Here is a 27,231-nt window from a genome sequence, read left to right as displayed (position 1 = left end):
GCGTCAAGCGGGCTAGCAGGCCTCAGATTTGCAGCGAACATGTTTTTAGCGGGTAAGATTAACGTTCATTTATTTCACGAGGAAGACAGGGACAGGGATAAATGTGATGTTTATACTAGTTATTGATAATCCTGATGGACGGGTATTTCACCACAGAGGCTGCGCTCCGTCCACTGTAGTGTAAAGCGAGAGAATTATTAACAATATTAAAGCTCCGACGTATGATTACGTGTGTTAAAATGACGTTATTTATTTATTTATATGAGCGTCGGCGTTCAGAGATCTTCTCATTCCGGTGTGAGAGCAGCAGCTGGACCCGGTAGCACCACCAGCAACAGAAGCTGGTAGGGATCCGGACTTTTTAACAGTCAGCTTTGGTGTAAAGTGAAACGCCGTTTACAACATAAAGTTATAAATCCAGAGGGGTGAATTTAGGCAAAGTCAGCAACATGTTTACATCGGTGAACAGCTGCAGAGAGAACGTAAGCTAACGCTGGTAAGCTAGTTAACGTACCGCTCTCTATGAGCCCCGCTAGATGCGCTACTTCTTCTGATAACTGAACTGGGCATGAACTAGTTGAAGGAATGATGGAGGAGTTTTGATTTTGTTTTGATCGTAAAAACAATTTCAGGCTCTACTTTTCCCTTTGTGTAGTAATCGTGTCGCTCACTGTTTACATGCTTTTGCCGTCCAGCATGGTGGACCCACGTGATTAGGTGACGTCGGTGCAAAGGGTCAATAGCAAAGCCCTTCAGTCAGTGTGTTTACATGCGCATCAGAAAACTGAACTATTGCCCTAAATGAACTGACATCTTTTTTTTTAAAGCATATAAACGTTAGTCTTGCAGAAGGCGAACTGGTTCTAATTGTGCTGAAGCACTCAGATTAAATGGTAGAAAACCAACTGCATCTGCATGTATACGGCTTTGTCAAGATGATACCGGTACTTCTGGAAGTGACGACACCGCAGAAGCGGTTTTGGATAACATCATCGCCACAAAGTAGCACGTTTAACACCATCAAACAGTATAGTACGTATCAAATAAGCTGTGCTGCAGCATTATTGTTGTCCATTTTTTCAGCCATTGTGCATATCCTTTTTAACTTCGTCTGCTTCTCTCCCACCAACATTTGTTTACCATTTGTGTTGCTATAACCTAACCGGAGGAATGGTAACAAGAAAGAGTGCATGTCGCCACCTACTGTACCGGAGTGGAACACATTTTATTTGAGAATTTGATTGTGTCTCTAATAACTGTGCAGTAATATTTGGCAACATGACAGGAAATTACATCAAACTATCAAAACATTTAAAAGTGTGCTCTTATAATGCAAGGAGGTAAACTAAAGGTAAGAATTACCATACCATACCATCTTATTTGTTAAGTGCTTTCAACACAGCCATGCAGCTGACCAAAGCGCTGCACAACAAAAACAACCAGACAAATTATAAAATTTGTAAGTACAGTTAAAAAGAAGGACTAAAACCAGACAAAACCATAACATACACAAATGTAGGCAATGCAATGGAAAGGGGAAAACCTAAAGGCTTAATACTAAAACCAGGTTTGCAAAGAAAGGACTAAAAACCAAACGGGCAGTTAAAAACCTTAAAATATACAGAAGTAAAATAAAGCAATTAATGGGATGAAGGTAAACTGATAGGCTTGATACTAAAATCAGATTTAGGGGAGATTAAAAGCTGCGATTGAAGGCATCCGCCTAATGTCGAAGGGCAGAGAGTTCCATAGTTTTTGTGACATCAAGAGAAGGCCCTTTCACCACGGGACTTCCAAGGGTGCCTTAGGAACCGTAATGAGGAGCTGATTCTCAGACCTCAGGTAAGAAGGGGCTTGGCCATTCAGAGTTTTAAAAACTAAAAGAATTTTTAAATTAATCCTAAATTGAACCGGCAAACAGTAAAGGAATTGGAGAATTGGTGTAGTGTGTAGTCTGCTATTGGCTCCAGTCAAGAACCTTGCTGCTGCATTCTGAACCAGCTGGAGTCTGGACAGAGCTGCTTTGCTAGTGCCATAAAGGCAGGCGTTAGAATAGTCGAGCCAGGACGTAATGACGGCGTAGACCACGGATTCTAGATGGCGTTTACTCAGAATAGGCTTGAGTTTGGAAATGCACCTGAGGTGGTAAAAACGAGATTTCACTGTGCTGTTAACCTGAGCGTCCATCTTTAAGCCCGTGTCCAATTTCACCCCTAGGTTGGAAACAGTCTTGGTCACGAGAGAGAAGAGAGAGTGGAGGTCAGGTGACAGAGCAACTCTAACATTATCTGGACTGAAAACAATTACCTTAGTTTCGGAGTTGTTTAAATGGAGAAAGTTTTCAGCCAGCCACTCTTTGACGTTAAGATTACAGTAAAGCAGAGGTTTAGAGAAGTCAGTTGGCTTGAGAGAGAAGTAGATTTGACAATCATCTGCATATAACGTAATTTCCGGAGTATAGAGAGCACCTCAATATAAGCCGCACCAACCAAAAAAAAAGGTTTTCTACACACACACACGCCGCACTCGAATATGTTTATGTTTATTTATTTGGCAGACGCTTTCATCCAAAGCGACTTACAATTTATAACCTATAGGGCATGTTGTGATCTGTGGGGGGTATGGATTTGAAAAAGATTCTTCGTCGTGCTGCTTGCATGTGCTAAATTAAAATGAGCACTTTCTTCGATTTCCACTTTTGACTTCCACCTGTTTCACTTTCTGCTAAAGCGCCCCCTGGCAGGTGAAGGAAAATCTTCATAAAGCCGCACCTCATTATAAGCCGCATGGTTCAAAGTGTGGGAACAAAGTAGCGGCTTATAGTCCAAAAAATACGGTAGGCGATGGGAAACTGCATGCTGTCTAAAAAGGACTCCTAAAGGCAGAATATACAGGGAGAACAGTAATAGTCCGAGGATGGAACCTTGAGGGACCCCCAGAGGGAGACTGAATGTGATGAAGGATTGGGCTTCACTGAAAACTTTTGCTTGGTTTAATTCAATCTATATTCAATCTGTATTGTGTTGTGTTCAGCACCTTGGGCTGCCTTGATTGGTGGCAGGAAGATGCTTTATTAAAAAAAAAAAAAATTATTCATCCAGCATAACTCTAAAGATCCTGTTGGAGAAGTACGACCTGAACCAGTCAAGGGCAGACCCTGTGATGCCAGCCCACAAATGGAGTCTGGAGATCAGGATGTTGTGATTGATCGTGTCAAAGGCCGCAGATAGATTGAGAAGAACCAGAACAACATGGAACCGAGAATCTAAAGCCAAAAAGATGTCGTTGAACACATGAGCAGTTTCAGCACTATGTTTTCCGTGCAGGTTGAAAAATGTCATTACCTGATGGCCATGTAAATGGTGCCTGTTCCGGTTTTTTCCGTTCTCCCATCTTTTCTGTGGTCTGATTGAATTTTCATTACTGTCAATTTTCATTGTAGTCTTTTATTTGTCAACGAAACTGTTGATCAGTATTTATAATAATTTTGTCTTGAGCAAAGTATATGTTTTAGTTTAGTTTTGTTTGCAAAGATTCATTCGTCACGAGAGAAAAAACAAAAAAAGGAAAATATTTCCTCAAATGAATACTGTTCTGATGTTAGTATTACCATGATCAATATTGAAATATTATCAGTGCTGAAGTGGATTGGGCCATGAAATGTTTAGGTTACAGTGTCGATGCCTATGACGTGTTTTACCAGCTTTTCTCAGAACGATCGTTTGTGTGTGGCCAGTAGAACATTACTAAATTACATAGGAAAGCTGATCAGTGACAGCACCGACTTACTGGTATGCCATATTAGACACATCAAGCTGCCTGTGTTAAACAAGGTAAATGCAGTTTTGTTTTTTCAGACATCTTTAATATTCTGAATACATAAAACAAGCTAGCACAGCATTTTAACTTCATTTAATGCTGTCGTAGTTTCAGATCGATTACGTTCTGTAGTTTGATCAAAATTGGAACCGATGTCAAACAAAAATTTTCCTTGAACGTCTACCATCTTTCCACTAAAGGCCATCATATTTCTCCTGTTGTAGATCCTTGCATCCCTTCCTGATGTGGAGATATTATCCCATCACACAGTTTCATCTGAATGGAAGCAGGCCTCAGGAAGGACAGACAGGCTACTTCTGAATCAGGTTGCGCTGCTCACTGTCTGGGGGTTGGGTTGTGATGGATCATGGCACTGCTGGTCTCTGACTATTCTTTCCTGTCTTTGACTAAGTAAATGTTTCCCTCTGTGCTTAGTTGTTTCTGAAAGCTTCTTTGCGCAATACTTGCATACGCTGAACATCTGCCCATCAGGCTCCACTCTAAGCAGTGTGTGTGTGTGTGTGTGCGTGCGTGCCTTTTATTGTTATTTTATTCTTGTGTCCATCGCCTCTCCAGGTTAAGGTTTTGTTACTACGTTCTTTGCGCGTGTTTTATCTGGATCCCAGCAGGATGTTGCACCGCTCTCACATGGTGTAAATATGCTGCCTTATATATTTATTTTATGTGCAATTTTACATTAGTTGTTTATGTAATTCTTGCAATATAAAACATTCACCTTCATCTTATTGGCTGACATTTTTATCACATCTTATTGATTTTTAATTATATATATATATTATATATATATATATATATATATATATATATATATATATGCATGTGATTAAATACTCACTCTTCCATTTTAAGATAATTGAGATAAAACATTGCTCCAGAATTACTTCATAATGTAAACTGGCTCTGGTTTTCCATGTTTCTCCAACAGTTTCTACATATTGGTTCATATTTTGTGTGCGTCAGGTGTTGAGTGAGGGAAGTGAATTATTGTAGCGTCACTAAATGATCCTTTCTGTCAAAAAAGAATAAGGGGTTGTATGAAGGGATTTTTTTTACTTCTTTGAAGTAGAAACGACATATGGAGTCTATTTGCTTTAGTCGTGCACTTCCTGTGTGGGATTTAGTCATATACTTTGTATAGTGGTAGTCTACACATTAATATCCCCTCAGCCTGCTTGATCTTCTTTATATTTCTTATACACACACACACACACACACACACACACACACACACACATACATTTTAGTGTGATTAAGCGTTAGCACCACATGTGTTTGTGGTGTTGACTCTCTCTTGGCAGCTCAGGTTTGAGACCAAACAGTGACAAAGAAGCTAAAATGCTGATTTTCATCTTTGATTAAAAGGTGATTACAGGAAAATGAGTTCATAAATCACGTTACTATGGATGCTTAATAATAAATATGTGTTTTTTCTTTTCAACATTTTTCTTTAGCTCGCCTAACTTTGTGTCACTTGTTTTCAGAAAGTCAGACATTTGATTTGTTCTTTTGAGCTCATGCAAGCTTAATTTCCCCACCAAGACTTCGATAAAAACAACAAACACAAACTGGTGCACATGGTTCAAGTTAAAGACAGTGGTACAGGATTGTTACTTGCTCATCTCGTGACGTAAAATGTAAAAAAATATTTTTTCTTTGGTCCAAAATGGTTTCATTTCATAAAACTATCACAGAGCAATATATATATCTATCTATCTATATATATATATATATATATATACATATATATATGTATATATATTTGTATTAAAAAATTGTCACATATGGTTTTATTGCATTCCTTAACAGGCAAAAAAAAACATTTTTTGTTGTATCTTGATTTTAATTGCTGTTTAACTAGAAGTGGGAATTAGAGATTGTATTTAAAAGTCATGGTTAAAAGGGGAAATAATCCAAGACTGGTTTTCACTGGCATATGTCATTGGTCTCTCCCGTCACATAATACAGCCAAGAACCCATTGGCTTTCCTTGTGTACTAACCAGAGGTCACATTTTTATCACATTTAGGTTAGCTAAGGAAGTGCGCTGCAGTACAAATCTAGACAAAGTGCACACAAAGCCTTTGTCTTGAATTTGGTTGTGTAGGCACACCGCTGGAGTATCTAAGTGAAAGCCAGTGATGCAAACTATATTGCTCAATTTGGCATTGGAGCATCTACTGAGGAAAGCGCTGCTGCGGGTCTATGGGGTTGCTGAAAGATGTTCTTGTCTGTATCAAAAGAAAATATGACACCTGCATCACAGGGCGATGGAACCAAGCCAGTGGAGGCCGACATCTGGTTGTGATTTAAAAATTACATAATCACTTTGAGACATTTTGTTTTTGTTGGGAAATGCTAAGAAAGACAAAAAACAAAGCTCAGTGGTGTGTGAACAGTTCTCAGTTCACCTAACAGACCCCCCTAACAAAGTAGCGTCGCTCATCCAGGGAACAGGATGTGTTCAAAGATGAACCCAGACTTGCGTTAGTGGATAGAAGGTTCTCTAAAAAGCTGAATTTTAATATGCAACAATTTCACCTCTTATCGGCTAACCGCAACACGACTTCCTCTACCTTCTTTTGATCTTCTTTCTTGGGGAAAATTCAACGTTGATGTTATATTAGGGTTGTCACGGTGTGAAAATGTAACCTCACGGTTATTGTGACCAACATTATCACGGTTTTCGGTATTATCGCAGTATTTTTTTTAAACGTGTTACGTTTTCAGACAACCAAATAAACCCTGTAAATCAGGAAAATATTGTCCTCAGTTTGTGTCTAAATTTTGCCTAAAATGTGTTATTTTAATTATGTTGTTTATTTGTTTACATTTTTCCTCTTTAGTCTTTAAAATACCAATATTTGCCCATAACTTCTTATTTTTGTCTGTTTGATGTCATCATTTTAAAAATATTAGATCAGATGATACTCAGTACTCAAGTAGCCTTCTACTCAGATACTTTTTTACCCTTACTTGAGTAATAAACTCTATATCAGGAAAATATCGTCCTCGGTTTGTGTCCTTCCAGTGAGCTTTGCAGATGTGGGAAAATGTCATCAGGCAGTAATCGTTGTTAAATTCATAATTATTCTCGGAGAGAGACCAACTCTTATCTGCCCCTGGGAGCCCCGTAATGCATAGCGTCATTTCAACATGGCGGTGTCCGCGACACGGTTTATATGCAGGTAGCGGCGCTGCGGCTGCTTTATATAGCGACTCGTTGCATTCTCCCTCAACCCAAATCCTCGGATCACGCATTTTAGCTAAAACGCTAACGTTAGCTTGCCTTGCGTTGACTGCAGAGTTGTGGGTGATGGTCACGCTGATGTGTCATGAGATTTGAAGCGTTGCTGCCTTTCACAGACACTTTTTCTACACGTGCTGCAAACAGGATAGCCGTCTTCTATCAGCTGTCCCTCGGCATTCTTCTAATATCCAAAAAATTCCCGTACTTCCCACTTTGTCTTCTTTGAGGGATAATAAATGTCCTGAGCGCTACCGTCTCCTCCTTTGGCCATTATTTCAGCTTTAGCTTCAAGAAAGTTTTGTTGTAAACAAAGTGCGCATGTGCCTTTGGCAACTTCAGCAGATGATACGGTGGCTGGTAAGGGTCACTGTGGCTGCGGTGTAGGCACGGTGATCCACCGAGATAATATATATTTTAAAAAACAAGACGGTTATTATTATTGTCAACTTTTTTACCGGGGTTTACCGCTACACCGGTTATCGTGACAACCCTATGTTATATCTCCACTAAAAACATGTTCCACCACGTTGTGGAGTTTCTAACAGTTATCTTTTATTGGCTGAAAAATGGATACGGCTTGGATTTTTGGGTTAGGGCCCTGAGGGGACTCATCTGCCATAATTTCAATGCCCAAACCAGAAAACTTCATTTTTGGCTTCCTAAATGAGTGAAAAGGAAAAGTATTGTATGAATGACGCAATGAAAGCATGTGTGTGCTATATGGGATGGGTATAGTCTCACAGTGTGGTGTGTTTTTGTGTGTGAGTCTGCAGTGAAAGGCAGAGGCCAGAGATCCACAAACAACACGAGGGGTCTCCTAATTTCCATAATTAACCGTTGGCGCTAACTGTGCTTAATGAAGGCCTATTGAAGTTTTTGACCCTCTTACACAATCTGTCCATGGGAATGAGACTGAGGCTCCTGCAGCAAAGGTTAAAACCTGACAAACGTGGCTAAATGCCTCCAAGATTCTCTCAGTAGGAAGAGTTAACGAATGTCAGACAGAAAATCCTAACAGTTTTTTAGGCACCATTTATCGTTAAAAAAAAGTGCTTCACCGGGAAAATTTACTGCTTCGTTATATTAACCAGTATTTTAAATTCAGTCTGTCAACTAGGGATGTACGAAAATATCGATATTCAAATGCCGTGTATGGAATATATCGATATGGCAATATATTGGGATATTTTTTCCAGCTATATTATGTCGATATTCAAATGCTGTGTACTGAAAATATCTATCGCAACATATCATGATATTTTTCCCAGCAGTATTATATTGATGTTCAAAAGCCGTGTATCTAATTTTTTGGAAAAATTTACATGCAAACATTTGTGTAGTTTATTTCCTTTGTTGCAATTCAAATGCCGACCACTAGTTGGCAGCAGTGTGCAGTTGGTTTTGTTTCCACCATTGAAATGTAAATCCCTCTATTATGGTTCAGATACACCATATTAAACATGTTAAGCATCAGTTCGGACTGTTTATTGAATTTTTCTATAATAAATTCAGTCTAAAAAATCACTAATATCGTCTGACTGAATGTATCGCAATATATCGCATTGTATTGTCACCCCTGTATCGTGATATGTATCGTATCGCCATTATTTCACCAATACACATCCATACTGTCAACTCATTGGTTTGTATTACCAGCATGGCGGACGCTCTTTAGTGTAACCGATAAAGTGCTAGTGTATCCTGCCAGAGGTCAAAGGGAAAATCATTTTGGGAAAACCCCAAACGTTAATTGTACCTTGTACTTAGTAAAATTAGACAATACAACTAAATTTAAAATTAGAAAATGTACACTTTTTAATTCAGAATCACCCCCAACCCCCACCCACTCATGGTCCGCCAGTTTTAGCAAGTCTTCTGGGGGAAACCCTGTTTTATTCTTTTGCTTAAAAATAACAAATGGGTTTCGACTATTTCACAACTACATTGAAGGCTGTGGGTTGAACCACCCCAAGGAGTTTATTCTGGGTTGAGAACAAAAATTTAGAGCTAATTATGCCCCGATTTGACTCGATCTGCTAAATTTGAAAGCTTCATTGTAGTCTGAATTAAGCCCTCTTTGATCATTTTGCTACCATTGTGCTCAAATTATTTATGATTTTTATACTGATTCACATGGAATGAGCTTTTGGGCTGGATCTACAGTTGGTGTCAACGCTTTCAGACAACTAATATTTTACTCTGATGTTGCACAGCAGCTTTTAGTAATTTTCTGTTTTAAAGTGAAGTGAAGCATAATTACCTGACATTGTACACTGTTTTTAAGATTAACTGGAAAGTAAAGAAAGTGAAAGTCATTGGTAAGTTATGTCATACGATTTATCTCCGTATCTTGATGAAATCACTTTAGAACCTCATGCTATTGTATACACGTCATATTGGGTGTTCTATGCAGTTCAAAGGTGCCTCCCTACCAAACTAACTGGTATTCAACGGGGTTAGCTCTTGGTGTCATGAGCAGTGGTCACAGCTTAGAATAAATAAAAGGAAACCCATTCGGCCGCATGTGTGTTGGAATATCTCTCAACTGGATGCAGACAGCCCATCTGGTTCCAAGACACTGAAAAGGTACTTGACCGAGGAAAACGTGCTGCAGCAGCTGCACACATGTAGAGCTTTATCTAACATTATAACTCCGAGTCTCTGAAGTCCTTGTGAAATATTGTGGAAGGGATATGTGCAATCATGAATTAGCATCGAGTTCCTGCTCAGCAAAACCAATATGTTAAGTTTTCAAATCTTCTGCCAAACTTTTTACCGCCACTGCACGTTTTATTTGCAAAGACTTGATTATTTGTTGCTCTAGTCTGTAATTCTATTCTGTCATCAAAGATCTTCATCCCCACGAATTTATTTGCACAAAAAATTGTATTCCAGCTTTGTATGCTTCTACACAGTGTATGAAGCAGATTTACTGTTCATTAGGCCCTGGTCGGTTCTCTTCTTGGCTCCAGAGAGACACAGAAGTACTCGATGGGAGGGGCTTTTTGCCTTTAATAACAATGTTCTCAAGCTTGACACTTTCCCACAGTTTTTTTCTGTGACAGCGTGGACCGTATGATTTGTTTTTAGAGAAAATTGAGTTAGCTGTCAATAGATACTGTATGAAAATGAGCAACAACCGATGTAAGTGAGACAGTGCCGTCCTCATTCAGCCATCCTTTTTATGTCTGTGAGATGAGGCCCCCCTGCACCCCCTTGGTTCTTCCACACTAGTTTCAGGACCTTCAAAAGGGGGCCCCTCGAGCTTTGATCCTCTATATGGGTGCAGCAAAACACCTTTTTGCCCTACAGTGTGCCCAGGAAACCAAAGTTCTTGCAGCCAACGTATGCTAATTCAACCAAGCCAATCGCCCTTCTCAATTCCAGGATTTATGTACTTTAAAGGCCCCCACTGACACTCACCGAACCCCTCCGTTTTCAGGTCTTCGTATTCACCCCTAGGATTCCTCATAATTTAAAGGTGTTTTGGTTTTCTTTTACAAATTGAGGGAAACGTAAAAACAGCCCAGAGGGTTGGCCGTATTATGCCATCTTCCTCATTCTCTATCTGATTTACTTTTCCAGTAAACGTTATAAAACACAGTAGCATCAACGCTCGCTCCAGACAGATAAATGTGTCGGTCAAAGCCGAGGGTGGTGGCGGGTGGGGTTGTGAGGGTTGGCTGGGGTGCAGCCTCTCAGTTTGCTCATAATGTAAGTGGACCTGCTGCTTGGTTTATATTTTTCCTGTCTATCACGCGCATCGGCATCATCTTTGGTCTATTATATTGGTGAACTCCCTTGGTGCGATGGATTTCATGCTCTGAAAACACAATCTCATTTATCCTTTCCTTTTGGGTTTCTTTTCTTTTGGCCATTAACGTTTCAATCTCAGTAGTGTAGGAGATGGAGGGTTATGAACTCTGCTGATGAGGCAACATTTGAGCATTTGTTTTCTAAAATAAAATACACGTAGGCAATAAAATGTAGTGAAAGACCCCAGGCTGCGCCATGACCTGCTGATGGCCCCGCTGAGGGGGACAAATGTAGAACTCATGCAGTGCTGGCCGAAGCCTTGGATCGGTCTCGGTGTCTCCTCAGCCAAGCTCGTGTCAGCTTTGTTAAAGAGCGAGAACAAATCTTTGCAGGAGAATGACAATTACTCAACAGAAGAAATCCAGAGTGGAACATGGCGTGCACCATATCAGTCAAAACTCTGAATGCGCCTAGTCATTCTTTGAGAAAGTAGCTGTTTTTCAGACGTTTCATGTAAACAGTTCTGATGTTTTTTAATGGAACTCTGTCCAAGAAAACACTAAAAACTGTGTGAGGGCAGTTTTGGATCTGATAAAAACTTTCAACACTGCACATTTAGGTTCGTGTGAAAAAGATTTCTTTCCGTGCAAGACCTGTTTTCTTTGTGTGAAGTTGGCCTCAGCAACATAGTTAGTCAGTGACGTAATAAATACCTTCCTCATTAAAGTTCTGTCTTTTTTGGGTATTTTGCTGTGAGCTGTGCTTTACCATTATAGTATTTGTACAATATCATAGTATAGTTTATAGAACTTACAACACATAGAAATACATTTAGGAGTTGATGTCAAAGAATGGTACTTTCACTTCTAATTTATTTTTATTGCATTGCATGGCAATAGGCAGTAGTACCTGCCTAAATCATTGCTAGGAAGTGGTATTTTTTGTGTTCTAGTGTTTGAGTAAGACCTTACCAATGGATGGCCATTGGGCTCAAAATCCCCGGGAGCACCCCCCCAGCAAAATGTCAAGCAACTCAGGCTCCCCTTCATCACTGGCAACGAGCGAAGAGGTAAATGTGTAAAACAACGATGTTGATGAATGGTGGAAATTTAGTGACCACTCGTTACAAATCAGTTAATTCATTTTGCTGTCACGGGCTCTCGTTGAAGGAAACATGGCGTTGCTCACTCCCATGTATTTTAGATCTGATTTTTATGGTTACGTCACAAAGCCGCCAATATTTTCCAACAACTGGGCATCATTTAATTCGTTTTCAACAGCATTTTGATGGATATTTCTAGAGATTTGTGGTAAAAACTACACGTTGTCTCTTAAAAGTCAAACACAACAGACCTTGTTTGGAACATAGGATATTGTATAGTTTGTGCGTGTGCATCTTTGTATTCTTGTATGTGTTTGTGTATGTGACTCAAAGCAGCAGGCACTTACTGCCACATCCAGATGGTGCTGCGGAAAAACAGCGCTACACCGTAGGACCTCTCAATAGGATTGTCTAGACTGGTCCCTGACCAGACAGATACCGCCTCCCATGAACTTAGTGTTTGTCAGATTTATGGTAATGGTCCTGCAACAGTCTTCCTGTCAGTGACATCAAGATTTACAGCAGCGACAGCCACCCCCGCCCCCTGCCACACACACATGTACCATCCTCGTCCAGAATACCATCCACGGCCCCGGCTTTTATCTCTTTGCACCCCTTCCTTTCTACGACCCTGCATGCTACTACACAACTCTTGCCAACCTTCTGTGCCTTATCCATGGAACCGAAAGCTATGAAAGTACTTATGTGTTTATGACAATGTGGTTAGTGAGAGGGCTGGGGGCATTAAGTCTTCCAGGCTTCTTTTTTTTCTCCTGAAAGCATCACAACCCTGGTGGAGAAAAAAGACCCTCTCAGGGTGGCAAAACCACCCAAGCCCCCTCTGTCTGCCCAACAATAGGTCGTGTCAGGGTTTCCTGTTAATCCTCTGTGATGAAGCGTGAGTGTTTTGGGGGTGAGAGCAGGGAGAGGTGCGGTTACAGAGAAGCTGGTGAGTGTGTTGCGTTGTTGTGGTTTGACGGTGACTTAGAGATACTTGATGGAGGAGCAGGAGGGGATACATTATTGGTATTGAAGTGCAAGCAGAGGACAGACATAGCCCGATGTGTATGGATTAGAGTGGCCCCCCACTTTCATGTCAGCGTTTTTGGGTGGTAACCTGATCTCTGGGCTCTAGCACTGGTGAGCCCAGTGGGAAAGGCTTCCTGACAGATATCCCGTCCATTCTCAGCCCAAGTGTTTTTCCAAGGCTGCTTCTCTGCCTTTGATCTGGCCTCCTCCTCAACCACACGGGGTCACAAGCTACCACGTCAGCCCAGATAGGACGGAGCAAACCCTGGAGCTGCTTACCGAATCAGGAACCCCTGAGGTTAGAAGAAAGCAGTGAAGCAGCTTCTGCCTGATCCAGTCAGCTGTAAAACAAATCTGTCTGGAGTTTTATTAAAAGGAAATGAAACTGAATTGAGTTTTCACACAGTTGTTTATGTCTAAAAATCATGCAGCTCTCTCCCATTGTTTGACGTCTTTTTGGAACATTTTTTCTGAATGAAAGCCAGGCTTGTTCTAGCTTTTTAGAAATGGTTTATTTCTTCTTTTAATGGTTAAAAAAATGATGGCCAAATGAAACTCCAGCATATTAAAAATTTAGGGCTAATTTCATATTTATATATATTTTTTGGCAGAACATTATTTCTCTTTTGCAACACTATAAGGTAGTGCACACTAGCAGAAAGCTGGGGGCGCTCTAACTACACTCTTCGGCTGTGTGTGTGTGTGTGTGTGTGTGTGTGTGTGTGTGTGTGTGTGTGTGTGTGTGTGTGTGTGTGTGTGTTTTCTAGCTTGTCTCCTTGTCCAGACACCTTAGCGTCAGGGCAATAGTGTTGGAGCTCTGAAATGAGGGCCAGACAGACAGAGGTGGAATGAATGAATTGGTTAGCGGGGTGGTGGTGTGTGTGTGTGTGTGTGTGTGGGGGGGGGGGGGGGGGGGGCATCTTGCAGCACAATAAAGGGATGATGTGCCTGCAAAACAGTGACAACAAATCAGTTTGGAAGCAGGGCTTTCCTCTACACACACAGACAAGCAGCCATAATGGATTGGTAGTTGACTTAACTAAGACACCGTCTACTTCAGCACAGAGGATGCTGAGCCGCTGCAGACGGTTTTATCGTATTATTATTATGGCTTCATGTCTGGTCGGCCACTTTACTTCAGCAGGTGTCTGCTAAACTGTGTCTGCAGGCGTTTAAATCAGCTGCAGACATTTTCCACCTTCAGTAAATTGAAAATATTCCGCTTTTGTAGATGGAAGTCGATTTTTGACGCGCCGAATGACAGTGATGCGTGTCTCCTAAATGTTCTCGCGTTCTCATTCTCATTGTGTGTGTGTGTGTGTGTGTGTGTGTAGGTGATCTATTTTTGATGCAGGGTAATGAATGCCACCTGTTTACTGTCCGTAACTGGCCACCGTTTGTGAAGTGCTGTAATTCTTGCATCTCATCACCCGCAGCTGCACTTGAAAGCATATCAGCGTTTTTGCAACCAAATCTAGATTTCGTCTTGTTTTGCGTTACAAATGTTTTGAAAACAGTCCATCATGCCTGTAGCAACAAGCAGAATGCCTCAGGGGGAAAATCTGTTACTAGGCGTTTGGTGAGTGTAATGTCACCAAACTTTCAAGTCTTGAATATGTTCTGTACAAAGCCTGATAAACCATGTGAGGATTCAGGCTTGGTTGGCGTGGAAACGACTCAAAACTGCGGGGACAGTCCAGCTGAGCAGTCCTGTGTGTCTACCATGTCTCTCTCTCACCCCTTAACGAGAATGGCATGCAGTGTGCCCCTGCCGCACACCACCTTCCCTCACTGTACTCAACCACACAGTGTCCCACCCTCCAACCCCAAACCGGCTTCAAAGCAGCAAATAACAACAACAACCGAAGGGGGAATGAATTGGGGGGTGAGGGGGGTGAATGAGAATGAATGAATGCAGCCCCCCCCCCCCCCCCTCCTGCTCCGCTCTACGTTTTCCTTCATCCTCGGCAGCCTGCTTTCCTGTATGTCCTTCTCCACTGCGTGTTATGACTGTGGACGGTGTGTATTACACTCATAGCTGTTAGCACTGCTCCTCCGCCGGGACGCCCATATAAAGGACTGTCATTGCCAAAGGTCAAGAGTGAGCCCTGCACACAAGTGTTGTCCCGACTGCTGGTCTGGAAAAATTCAAACGGCCCGCTTGCCCATCAGTGTCCTGTGTCTGGTGGCTATGGCTACTAGGGGCCAGAGTCTTGGGTGTCCTCGTCTCTTCTTTCGTTTTGGTAGATTCTGTTCTCGGGAAGTGGCATCTAGCAAGGAAACCATTGTTTGCTTTGTAGTGTGCTTAGCTGTTGGAAATGGGTTGAGATAACTGAGTATTTTGATTCCTGGGAAACATTTTCACCGAGTGCTAATAAAGGCTTAACAATAAATTCAGTTTGTATTTCATTTTTGATTTTGGCTTCCAGTGATATTTCTTCAAATGGATCTATTTCCAGGCATGAACAGTTAAAAGATTAAAGAGACAATGTGAAGTTTTTCCTGTTAATCTCTGGAAATATCCATTGAAATGTTGTTGAAAATTAATTAAATGACGTCCAGTTGTTGAAAAATGTTGGCATATTTGTGACTTATAACCATTGCCTTTGTTTATGATGGCTTTTTTTAGCTTGATGCATAAATCTCTCCCCTCTTGAGCTGATTTATAATGTTTTTTAATGTTAAGTGCACTGTTTTCCTTGACTGAGACTATTTCCCATGATCTTTGCTGTATTCAGCCACACAGGTGTTTGACATCAACTGACCTGTTTAACTAAGGACTGTTTTGTGTGAACCTCCACAACTCCTCATGAAGGTCTCTGACCGAAAGCTCGACTAATAAAGCTCTCACATCGCAGACTGAAGTGTGCGGATTCTTATCTTGTTCATTCCACTTTTGATCCAGCACCTCACCCAGATGAGCAGTGACTCCTTCTTCTCTTACTTATAACCATTCAAATTGGGTCTAAATACTTGGGAGTGGGTCTAAGTCTCTGGAGGCTGTGGCCTCAGGAATTTCTGACCCTAATGTCCATCCGTTGATAAGGGTTAGTACTCGAACACAAAAATATTGCTTGTTTGCAATGACTTAGGTATGTACTTCCCCCAACACCAGGGAGAATAAAAATTGTGTCTTTAAGCATGCAGCAGTAGCCATTTAAGAAAGTATTGCAATATTTCTTGTTATGATACTGGATCAACATTTTAAAGCAGTGCATCAGTTAGTTTATTTTAAGAATTTACATGCACATATTTACTGCATTTCTTTGGTATGATGTAAGGCTGCAGCTATTGAATATTTTAGTATTTGAATATTCTTTCGAATCCTCCGTCAACTAATCAAATATTCTATTTGATGATGTTTCACGTGAAACAAAACTGTGGTCTACTGCTAAAAATATAAAAATAAAACAAAAAAATTATGAAAGGCTCAATAATGTGTATAAAATGGGTGTTGCCTAGTTCTCGTATTCCTAGCTGATATTTAAATTACATTTATGGAACAAAATTTGACTTGTAATTCGTTAACATTTTAGGTTTTTATCAAAATCACTCATCCTAGTCAAAAAAACATATCTAAATTAAAATTAAAAACTGGTTTGATATAAATAGATTGACACTGAATCTTAATAAAACAAATTTTATACTGTTTAATGATAAAAAAACAGTGATGTGTCACTGGAAATAGATGGGATTGCAATTCAGAGAGTAAAAGAAACTACATTTCTTGGAGTTCTTATTGATAAAGACTTTGTTGTCGTCATCTTCCTCCGCTTATCGGGGTCCGGGTCGCGGGGGCAGCATCCCAACTAGGGAGCTCCAGCCCGTCCTCTCCCCGGCCACCTCCACCAGCTCCTCCGGCAGGACCTCAAGGCGTTCCCGGTCCAGATTGGAGATGTAACCTCTCCAACGTGTCCTGGGTCAATCCGGGGGCCTCCTGCCTGCAGGATATGCCCGAAACACCTCCCCAGGGAGGCGTCCAGGAGACATCAACCTCTGCCACAAGCTCCTGCTCCTTCCCCGCCAGAGAGGTGACGTTCCATGTCCCAAAAACCAGTTTCTTTGTCCGGGGATAGGACCGCCAAGGCTCCCGCCTCGGTCTGCCACCCGATTCACACTGCACTGGACCCTTCATGTTCCCCATGCGGGTGGTTGGTCCACAGTTTGATGAGCCCATGTATCCGGTTCGGGCTGGGCCCGGCTGGGCCCTATGGGCGAAAGCCCGGCCACCAGGCGCTTACTCACTGGCCCCAACCCCAGGCCTGGCTCCAGGGTGGGACCCCGGTAACCCTCCGGGCCGGGTACCCCGACTCTTTGAATTTATGTCCATGAAAGATCCTCTGAAGACTTGACATGGAAATCCCATATTTGTTACATAAAAGGTAAAATAGCCAAATCCTTAGGAGTATTACATAGAGTCAAGTTTTTACTCACTAATTCTGGTTTGTTGTACATTTCACTGATTGTTCCATACTTGAATTATTGTGTAGAAATCTGGGGAGCAACATACAAAAACTATACACAACCCTTATTTATTTTACATAAAAGAGCTCTGAGAATCATGAATTATAGTGGCTGTAGAGATCCATCCAACCCGTTGTTTACTAAATATAAATTACTGAAATGTCATCATTTAAAAGACTGGAAAATCTTACAAACCTTGTATAAAGCCAATTTAGGTACTCTGCCAACAAACATTCAGGGGATATTTGAAAAGAGAACTAGTAATTACACGCTGAAAGAAACTGATGTGTTTACAAAACCCAGATTTAGAACTAAAATTAAGGAGTGGAATACGTTTGTAAATGGTGTTAAATTATGGAATAACTTTAAAAGGGAAATAAAAAAATTCTGTCATTTAATATATTCAAAAAATTTACCAAATTGAGTGTGCTAAATAATTATGAAAATGTAAATTAAATCAATGATCATGATCGCTCTGGAATTTAGAACAGGAAAACGTTTAAAATGAATCTGTATGTGTGTCTGACAAATGGTAATTATATATAAATGGATTATTTCTACTGGAAAAGGGGGCAGAAATTACAAGAAGTTTTTCTTCATTCTGCTCTTTTTCGTTCAAATTTGATTTTTGTTAGGCATTTCTTATTGTTTATATGTTTTATTTGTTTTTATTTTGAATGAAATAAACGAAGAAACAAAAGAAAAAAATATCCACAAATGATCAGTAGAATTTTATTAATTCATTAACATGTTCAATAGTAAGCTACTGGAAATGCTAATAACACTTAATTTCTTCTGGTGACGATGTAATGGTGGCATATTTTATTATGTACGGGTTGGCAACATAATCCAGTCTAAATTGTATTCAAATGTAGACGCGTTTGTGAATTACATGCTACAATGGCTTGCCATACACCAGCTGCGGTGTGTGTGGAGCAGCCTAGTAGCAACAACCCAGATTCCAGTTAGCTGCTGACACTCTGCTGTATTATGGCGCTGCAGTTGCAGACATCAACAAATAAACGAGATAGTGGGGCTTTTTCTTCCACCTGTAAAGTTTAGTTACCGTAAATCCTCTAATACAGGCCCGGGCCTGTATTTGACTCAAACTCATCAAGCTCCAGGCCTTTATTGGAAGGAGGGCCAGAATTAGAGGCAGGCCTCAATTTCTATTTGAGCAAAATGAACTAATGGTTCGCTGGAGTTTTTGACAATTAAAATTATGCCCACATTTTCAAAGTTAAACACATTTCTTTTAACAACGGTAGTTTCTGCTTCAGCCCTCCCCCCTCCCCCTGCTTCAGCCCACTCCCCCCTCCCCCTGCTTCAGCCCTCTCCCCCCTCCCCCTGTGCAGCGGCCACAAACCCACTGATGCGCCTGCAGCCTCTCAGAGTTCCTGCTGCTCTAAACATTAAAATAATTATTTCATTTTCTGTTCCTCACTTCTGATTACCTTCAACGGTGTCTGTTTGTTGCAACCAGCAGGTACAAAAACTAACTTGTTTTTGTTTGACTATTTTTCTGTCCTGCCTGTTTATTATCTTCCTGCATCTCCTGTCAATCCTAAAGAAAAACTGCTACCTGGGTTCATATATATTCACCTCATGAGTTACCTTTGAACTGCAGTTCTAAAAGATCTACCGACCGCAAAAACAGCGGAGTGCTCGCCGGCCACATCAGTGATCAGTGCGTCACCGAGGACAAAACAGGTGATGCGCTCCGATCCACAGCAGCGAAACGCATCAGGCACAAGTAAAAGACAGAAAACATGAAAGGACATGAGCCGACATGAACGATCGCGTGTTAAATTAGTTTTTGAGGTGGCGACACCTGATTTGATAATGTTACTGTGGCCGTGCTCAGGACGCAGATGTCTGGAGCGCGTCAACAATCAGAGCTTTGCATGTGCAAGCTGGTTAAGGTTAGGATGGGGGTGAGGGGAAGGTTAAATTGCAAGAGGCTAAAGGTCACAATTTGGTTAAATGTCCGTTTTACGGCGGGTGTCAGTACCGACGCTCTGGCACAGCGCGTTGGCTCCCGTTGCGCAGGAGCTTGTCACCTGCTGACAGCAGGCTGCTGTCTTTTCCGTGGACTGCATCTTGCCGGTCATTATCACGTGACAGCGACTAGTCGATGACAGGCATAACAAGTCACTACAGAGCGGTGAAGTCGACTAGTTCATACAACCCCTGCTACTGCTCCCCAGAGTGTTCTGCAGCATAATCGGCACGTTCTCTTTGAACTTGATATCAAATTTTCGCCTCCTCTTTGTCTCCGCACGGTTAAAGTTACCCTCGCGGTCTATCACTGGCAGATCAAAAGTGAGACGGATGACACAACCGCCCCCCGTACTTGCTTGTTACCACATTCCACCCGGCCACAATAAAAAAACGGCCATTATTCACCTCCGCCGACTCCGACACCGGCCAAAATATGATACCCGGCAGTTAATTAAATACAGGCTAATATTAGAGGATTTACGGTATTCACAACCATCGCAGTTTTTTTTAACCCCACTTGATTGTGAGCATGCTATGCGCTAGCTTAGCATTAGCAATTCAGCTCGTAGTTTCGCTCTTAATCCCAAACTTTAAAGCATTTCTACAATGGTTTCTGTCTTTGCTGGGGGTTTTTTTCTCCACAGCACCTAGACCAGTAAAGTGTGTTCAGACTGTGGTGCGTACTTTTAAGGACGCTTCAAATCAGTAAAAAAATGAATCGAGGAATTTAATGAATCGAACCATTCAAATCGTTCAAAGATTCATTTCAACCCTAGTGTGATTGCAATTCAAACTCTGACTGCTAGGTGGCAGCAATTTTTACTGCCTTTATTGTGACCAAACGCTAGCTACGCTTAAATTTCCGCTATGCGATTCAAATCTTGGTTGATAGGAATCATAAATCTCTTTTCATATAGACATTTAACTGAAATGATCCGATCGTGCCGTGAGTATATATACACCGAGCATTCAGTCTGATTAAATAGGTTGAACATGCACGGAGTTGTCTTTCCCGGAAAAAACATTGCAAACACGTCACCTTGTCCGCATGTCTTTCCCCTCGCGTGTTATTTTCTTGTTCTCTAGCCTTGTCCATTGAGCTACGTTTTATTTCCTGGTTGTGGACCTTCTTCTGTAGGCTTTTATTTTTACTGATCGCTTTAACTGCAGTATGTAAAGCTACTGCTCCTCCGCCACAGCAGAGAAGAGCAGAATAATGTACTAATGATCACCTGCTCACTTGTCCTGAGCAGCTGCAAAGGCAGAAAGACGTCGCGCTGAAGTTGAACACATGCACAATGGGCATCAATCCGATGCATGTGTACATGGACGTCAATCGGAATGGAATTTCATTCCGATCGGGCCGTATCGGATCACAATATTCCAACTGACATGTTTACATGAAGAAATTTTTATCTGATGGGGCCCATGTAAGCGTAGCAAATGAGACCTTGCTATTACACTGAATGTGTTTTGGAAGCGTCTGACCTGTGTTTTTCTTAAAAATTACAAATGTTTTTTGTACCGCAATAATATCATATATTATTTATATTGTATCACCAGATTCCTACCAATACACACCCCTACGTCTGCAACGTCTGATTGCTCAGCTAACGTGAACTCTGGAGGTTTTAGGCTTTAAATAATGTGAACATTTCTGCAACAAAGACTTTCAAGGCAAAACCTGGTGGTGATATTTTACATTTCAATCTAAAATTTGAGACGCACAATCAACATTTATTATGAAATGTTACATTTTTTACTCAATATAACAACGATTTCCTTTCACTACATTCAGAATCGTGTTCTGTTTCTTTCTGTTTTGTCATTGACGTAATTTTTCAGAAATTAGCCTTAAACGCTCATTGAGCGTAATGTTCAATCAGAGTTAAGCACCAAAGTTATCTGGTAATGTAGTCAAAAGTTGAAAGCTTTTGGCCAAACCTCTGACTAAACACGTCTTTCAATGCTCCTAATGATCCAGAAAGGCCGTTAAGTCTTTCTCTGCCAGAAATGACAATTACCGAGCAGCTTCCGGGGCTTTCCACGAGCATTTGTTCCACCCAAGTTTCTTCATATTTGTTAAAAATAATAATTAACAAATGAGACACAAAACATTCTCTACATCCAAACCTAAAACTTGTTGGGGTGCCTCTGTTTGACACCAGCTGTCATGCCACAGCCTATTTTCCTGCCCTGCGGCATCCCCACAGTAGCCACAGGATACCAGAGTGAAACATGAACTAGTCTGCTGCTGTGGTGCTTGTGGTTTCCCTCTAACCCACATTTATTACCTCTAAAAATACTGAGCGGTTTTCTAAAAGAGTCTGGTTCCTGTTCTGTCCGGCTACATCGGCCAAGCTTGCGTAATGATGATGGATTATGATAAATCAACAACTTGGTTTGAGCTTGGAGGGGCGGCAGGTCCTGCAGCTTTAATAGGTTCCTGTCACATCTTAACTCTTATTATGGGCCTTCCATTATTCCTGTCTTAATAAACTTACAATGTACTTGATCTTTGGTTCATTTCCAACGAGCCTAATTATGACACTCATTAAAAGTCTTGACTTTAAGCTGGAGACCTGACGACCGTTTTTCTTTTCTGTTCGTCTGCAACAAGCAGTCTGAGTTTGTGCTAGATGATATGATCCTCATTTACATAAAGCCTAGCTAATGTCCTTCCTCAGCGGTGAGGTAATGTCTCAGCGGGTCTTTTAGGGAAGACGAGTTAGAACGTTTTCACCAGAGGCAGCTAATCAATAACGTCTAGGATCTGCAGTTTTTCTGCTGAGTACTTCTGGCAGGAAGGTTGTCCCCGCCTGCTAACGGTTTCGTTGTTGCTTTAATAAACAAATGCGTTACAGTTGATCAGTATTCACTTGATGCTATCCAGTATGTATACCAGCCACTTGCTGTAGCATGTGTATTTTGAGTGCGGTCTCTGTTTCAGCTGTTTGTCTGCATGACTCTGAGATTTATGGCGCGTGTCATGAGGCAGACAGATTTGAACTCCGTTTCAGTGACGCAGCACACTTGCCGCTCCAATCATCAGATGTGGGGGTGACAGGGTCGTGAGGTAAGCAAAGGCCTTTTGGACGTATTTATTTTTCTCCTTTGAGGCTTTGACTGGCTTTCCTCGTCAATCTTGTGGTGTCAAAGAGGGCCAGAGGTGGGAGCTGACATCTCTCTCTCTCACAGGAGCCACTGTGTACACGGGGACCCTAGGGTCAGGCCCTGGAAGCTCCTTTAGTTACTGCTGTGAAACCCCTTCTGTTTGCACCCACAAGGCAGTTTCTTTTGTTGTCATTTACACTCACGGGGTGAATAAATAAGTCATCCAGCTCACGGCAGCTTCCACCGTTCTGCAAACCTTTTTTCCACTCTCAGCTCAGAGGACTGACAGCTGAGGGGTTGATTTGATCTTCCACAGAAACCTTTACACGTTGCTGCAGGATAGTAGGTGGCGGCCAGAGGTGGCGAGGGGGGAAAGTGCGCAGCAAAGAGAGTGGAAGGACCTAATTGAACCAAGTTTGTACATGTGTTCCTCTATTTGACACGCGTGTGTTTCTGATCTGAACGTTTTTCTGGGAGAGGAGAATGTTTCCTGTTTGAGCAGACTGGTGGGTTCACGGAGGAGTCGGCGGGGGTCGGGTTCCCGTCAGCCCACGTCTGGTTCTGCTGAAGCAGATTCCCCACATCTCCATCAAACAGCAGCTCCGTTTTGGCACGGCTCTGAAAACTGACCCCAGTGATCACTGTTGTTTTGGTGTCTGATCCTCAAAGCTCTTTTTTGTCCCGATCTCCTGTTGCCTGGTTTGAAAGAAACAAACACTGCAGCCAACTTGTGGACTATTAATTTGTTTTTGCTAGAATCGTCTCAGTTTTAGGCCATTTGTTGAACAACGTTCTTGAATTTTTACTCGAAACCTAAAGTTTTAGCGAACATTCAAGAACAGAGATCGAAGAGCGGTTAAAAGAGGGTCATCTGCTGGCATGATTAACAGAAAATACCGTGTTGATGTTCCAGTTGGGTGGGGCTGTGTCTTCCCTGCCTTGTCCAGACTGGTTCCTGTCTTGCTAATAAGAGACCTCTCTTTAGTTTTGGACACTGATCTCTCCACACAAATTTAAGGATGCCGTTCACGGTTCTCACAGCGTTTGCTGCTTAACGTCTCACAGCAGGGCCCGTGGTTTCAGGCTGTGATTCATAGAGTGACAGGTCCGCCTTTGGCCACCACAAGGGCCCGATCAGACGGTGTCTGCACTCTGTTGAAAAGAAATGTTGCACCAACACTTAAGTTAAATCCCTTTTTCTTTTCTTTTTATTATCCTTCCATTGCGTTTTGGCCTGTTTTTACAGTCCTTGTTTGACCTTTGGTCTGTTTTTACCTTTAGTGTTTCCGGGCGCTGTGCTGTAAAGGACCTCCACCTCCAAGACCAGAGTATGACGTAGTGTGCATTGGCCTGACGGGCGCTGGAAAGACCAGCTTGCTCTCACGACTCTGTAGTGAGGGCGGTGACGGCATCGTTCCTACAACAGGTACGTGTGAAGTCCGTGTACGCCGTGCCGGTGGTAGAGGCCAAATCTTTTGGCGGGGGAAATAATTGCACTTTGAAACAAACACCCTACGGAGTTAAACCCACCATTATTCCCATACCTGTGGAAACTTCTCACTCACGATCAGAGAAATGTTACACTCTTCTCTCCAGTCAGGGAAGGAACGCTCTTCCTGCGTATTCCCGAGTCCCAGTATTTGTTCCGGGATGGATGTCAGGATGTCACCAGCTACAGCTTTGTTCTTCGCTCCAGTTAATTTGGAAGCTGGTGCTAAGCAGGTCCAGGAGAGTAGAAGACTTTTATGTTAGCACATGATTTTCCTGGTAGTGAACTCTGCTTTCCATATATGAAGCGCAGTCCCTTAAGAACGCTGACATCCCTCCCTCCTCTCCTGCCTTTGACAGCAGTGATGTTGAGCGGTTGCAGGAGTCCATTTGAGATTTAGTCTTTGTTCAGTAGAAGCTAAATATAAAGCAGTCCCCGAACCATAAGCCGGATTCTCTGTGGATTTAACCCTCGTCTGTGCCTGCTACTAGATAAAGGTTACTTATTACCCATGTTAGCAGATAACTATTAAACAGAGATTTCGTTTTAATAAGAGTTTGCTGCTGGCGCTTCTAGCCTAGGCTAGTGGTGTGTATTGGCAAGAATCTGTTGAATATACTCTACACCTACATGGGATGTTCCACTAACGGATCACTGAAGTGGCTGATGTTAGGACATCCTACCAGTGGCTAGAAAGATTTAGGCCCTGTCCACACGTAGCCGGGGATCTGCCAACACGTAGATATTTTTCTACGTGTTGGCCTGTCATCCACACGAAAACGGAGTTTTTTCACACGAAAACAGATCTTTTAAAAAACTCCGGCCAAAGTGAAGATCTGCGTTTTCTCCGTTTTGGGTGTCTGCGTGTGGACAGACAAAACCGGAGTTTTAAGGTCCGCAACGTCACTTTCCGCGACAAAAAAATGCTGACATCACGTGTGCGACCTGTGTTTACACTAGCCGACAGCATGGACGCCCTCAGAGCTGCGCTCGCTTTATCAATCGTCCAAGCGCTTTCTGCTGGTTTGTTTTTGCAAGCGGAATTACTGCTCCTTGCGGAAGACCACAGACGAAGGACGAGGTTAAGAACGGGGGAAGTACTGCCGCCTACAGGTCTGGCATGTCCTTAACAACGTATTTATCCGGGTACGTGTGGACAGAGTTTGTTTTAAAACGAGGTGGTGTGGATGCAAGTTTTTGGAGGGGCGGATATTCGTTTAAAAAAAACCCGCCACGTGTGGACTAGGCCCTAGTCTGAAGGACAACAGAGAGACACTCATCATGGCTGCACAGGAACAGGCCCTGAACACCAGAGCAACAGAGGCCTAGATCTACCACACCAGACACGACCCAAGGTGTAGGCTAGAGCCCCCTGAGACAATCCACCACACAGCTGCAGGGTGTAAGATGCAGGCAGGGAAAGCTTACATGGAACGCCACAGCCAAGTGCCTGGCATCGTGTACAGAAACATCTGCGCAGAGTATGGACTGGGAGCCCCAAGGTCAAAGTGGGTAAGGCCTCTAAGGTGGTTGAGAACAAGACAGCCAAGCTCCTGTGGGACGTCCAGATCCAGATTGACAAAATGGTGATGGCGAACCAACCGGACATTGCGAGATCTCATAATTCAGTCAGAATGAAAGTGGTAAACACTGCTGCCAGCTAGCAGTCAGAGTTTATTTCACCACATTCGCCCACCAAAAAATATCAACAAACTGCCTTTAAATATCAGTTCAGTGTCGTAACATGAAATATCACAATAGTTTTACGAATCAATATTTTCTTACATGCGTAGCCTCAGCCAATAGCTTCATTTATTTAGGATGTAAAGCGCCTTGGGGGGAAACAAGGGTTTGCTGGATCCTGGAAGGCTCTATACAAAAACAGACCATGTCCCATTTCTCTGTTAGGGTTAGAGGAAAGTAACAGGATCATAACCAAATCTGTTCCCTCTTTGGGTTTCCTTGCTGTGTTTTATTATTTCCCGTTTCCAACCACAGAAATAAATCCCATCACAGAGAAGCACTTTAAACATTAGCTCTGCTTCCACCAAAACCAACAAAACGCTTTTTCTGTTGGGCTTCTCCGTGTTTTTCTGATTTGCTGAACTGGACCACACAAAACGTTCGTCGTGTTTACAACTCGGATGTGTTTTCAGTCCTCTTTGTGTCAGCCAGCTGGTGGCTGGAGAAAGGTACTTCAAATACACGCCGTAAACCTGATTATAAAACAGATTGTTTTTAAATGCTTGAAGTAATGAAGCCAGCATTCCTGTAACATGACTCTGAAATGTATTTTATATTATTGTGATCAAAGCTTTTGCTTTCTTTCTAAGGTTTCAGCATCAAAGCGGTGCCATTTCCAAACGCCATATTGAATGTTAAAGAACTTGGAGGTAAGCAGCTTTGGTTTAGAGTCTGTGTTTAGTGAGGGAAGGGTGCAAACACCGACAGGGAATTCATTCCTGCTTGTTTTGATGTGATTTCCTGTGTTAGTTTACCACCGGCTTCTTTCTCAAAAACAAGTTCTTGGAGTGTTTTTAAATAAAAAAACACACGCAGATGCGCTCTTTTGAAAAAGCTTTAATGATTTCCACCCCCGTCCCCCTCCAAAATAAAAGCGTAGTGCCGTACTCGGGTTGACGGACACCTGTGCACATACATCAGGCCCTGTTAGTGTTTTCTGACGTGCTTGTACAATCTGCTGCCTGTTTTTCCTAGAAACATCCAGCGCTCAAGGAAACGCACGAGCAAAACAAACGCAGCGAGAGTTAAAGAGCTCTGATTCTCTTACGGGTAACTTAGCAAAGCACACATTTAGATTTGAGAGTTAAAGGATCTTACGCTGTTTCTGTGAACTGGAGGCTTGTGGCAGGTGTAATGTCCGCTTTCACAAAGCTCACAGAAACCAGACCCTAGAGAAGAAAAGATGAAGCTCACACACACACACACACACACACACACACACACACACACACACACACACACACACACACACACACACACACACACACACACACACACAAAGAGGCACAAGGGGACCACCAAAGAGGATGCTACCAAATTTGGACAGAGCACATTAGTCGCTTTTCAAAAGAGGTTTTACTGGATCGGGTCGACCCGGACCGGTGGTGGTAACATCAGTGTGGTTGGAAAGACACTCGCCCCACGGATGACAAATTAGATTTAGGGA

At 42.2% G+C, this 27,231-nt stretch overlaps 1 protein-coding gene across 7 annotated transcripts in view; it reads left to right on the top strand.

Annotated features, from left to right (window-relative positions):
• arl15a (ADP-ribosylation factor-like 15a) overlaps nt 1-27,231 on the top strand; it is a 177,680-nt gene that overhangs the window by 34,409 nt on the left and 116,040 nt on the right. For 5 of the 7 annotated variants that reach the window (XR_008559240.2, XM_070546227.1, XM_054731653.2 and 2 more), the window contains exons 2-4: nt 4,044-4,145; nt 23,834-23,978; nt 26,375-26,434. Coding sequence is in view for 6 of the 7 variants with exons in the window: in XM_070546227.1 (XP_070402328.1) it covers nt 4,044-4,145; nt 23,834-23,978; nt 26,375-26,434 (307 nt within the window). In the remaining variant the exon portion in view is untranslated. The remainder of the gene's footprint in view (nt 1-4,043; nt 4,146-23,833; nt 23,979-26,374; nt 26,435-27,231) is intronic. The other 2 variants (XM_015973179.3, XM_070546229.1) reach the window with 1 other exon arrangement.

Source organism: Nothobranchius furzeri, chromosome 17 (genome assembly GCF_043380555.1).
Source record: "Nothobranchius furzeri strain GRZ-AD chromosome 17, NfurGRZ-RIMD1, whole genome shotgun sequence".
In the NCBI taxonomy this organism is placed as follows: domain Eukaryota; kingdom Metazoa; phylum Chordata; class Actinopteri; order Cyprinodontiformes; family Nothobranchiidae; genus Nothobranchius; species Nothobranchius furzeri.
This window is presented reverse-complemented; position numbering and strand designations above follow the sequence as displayed.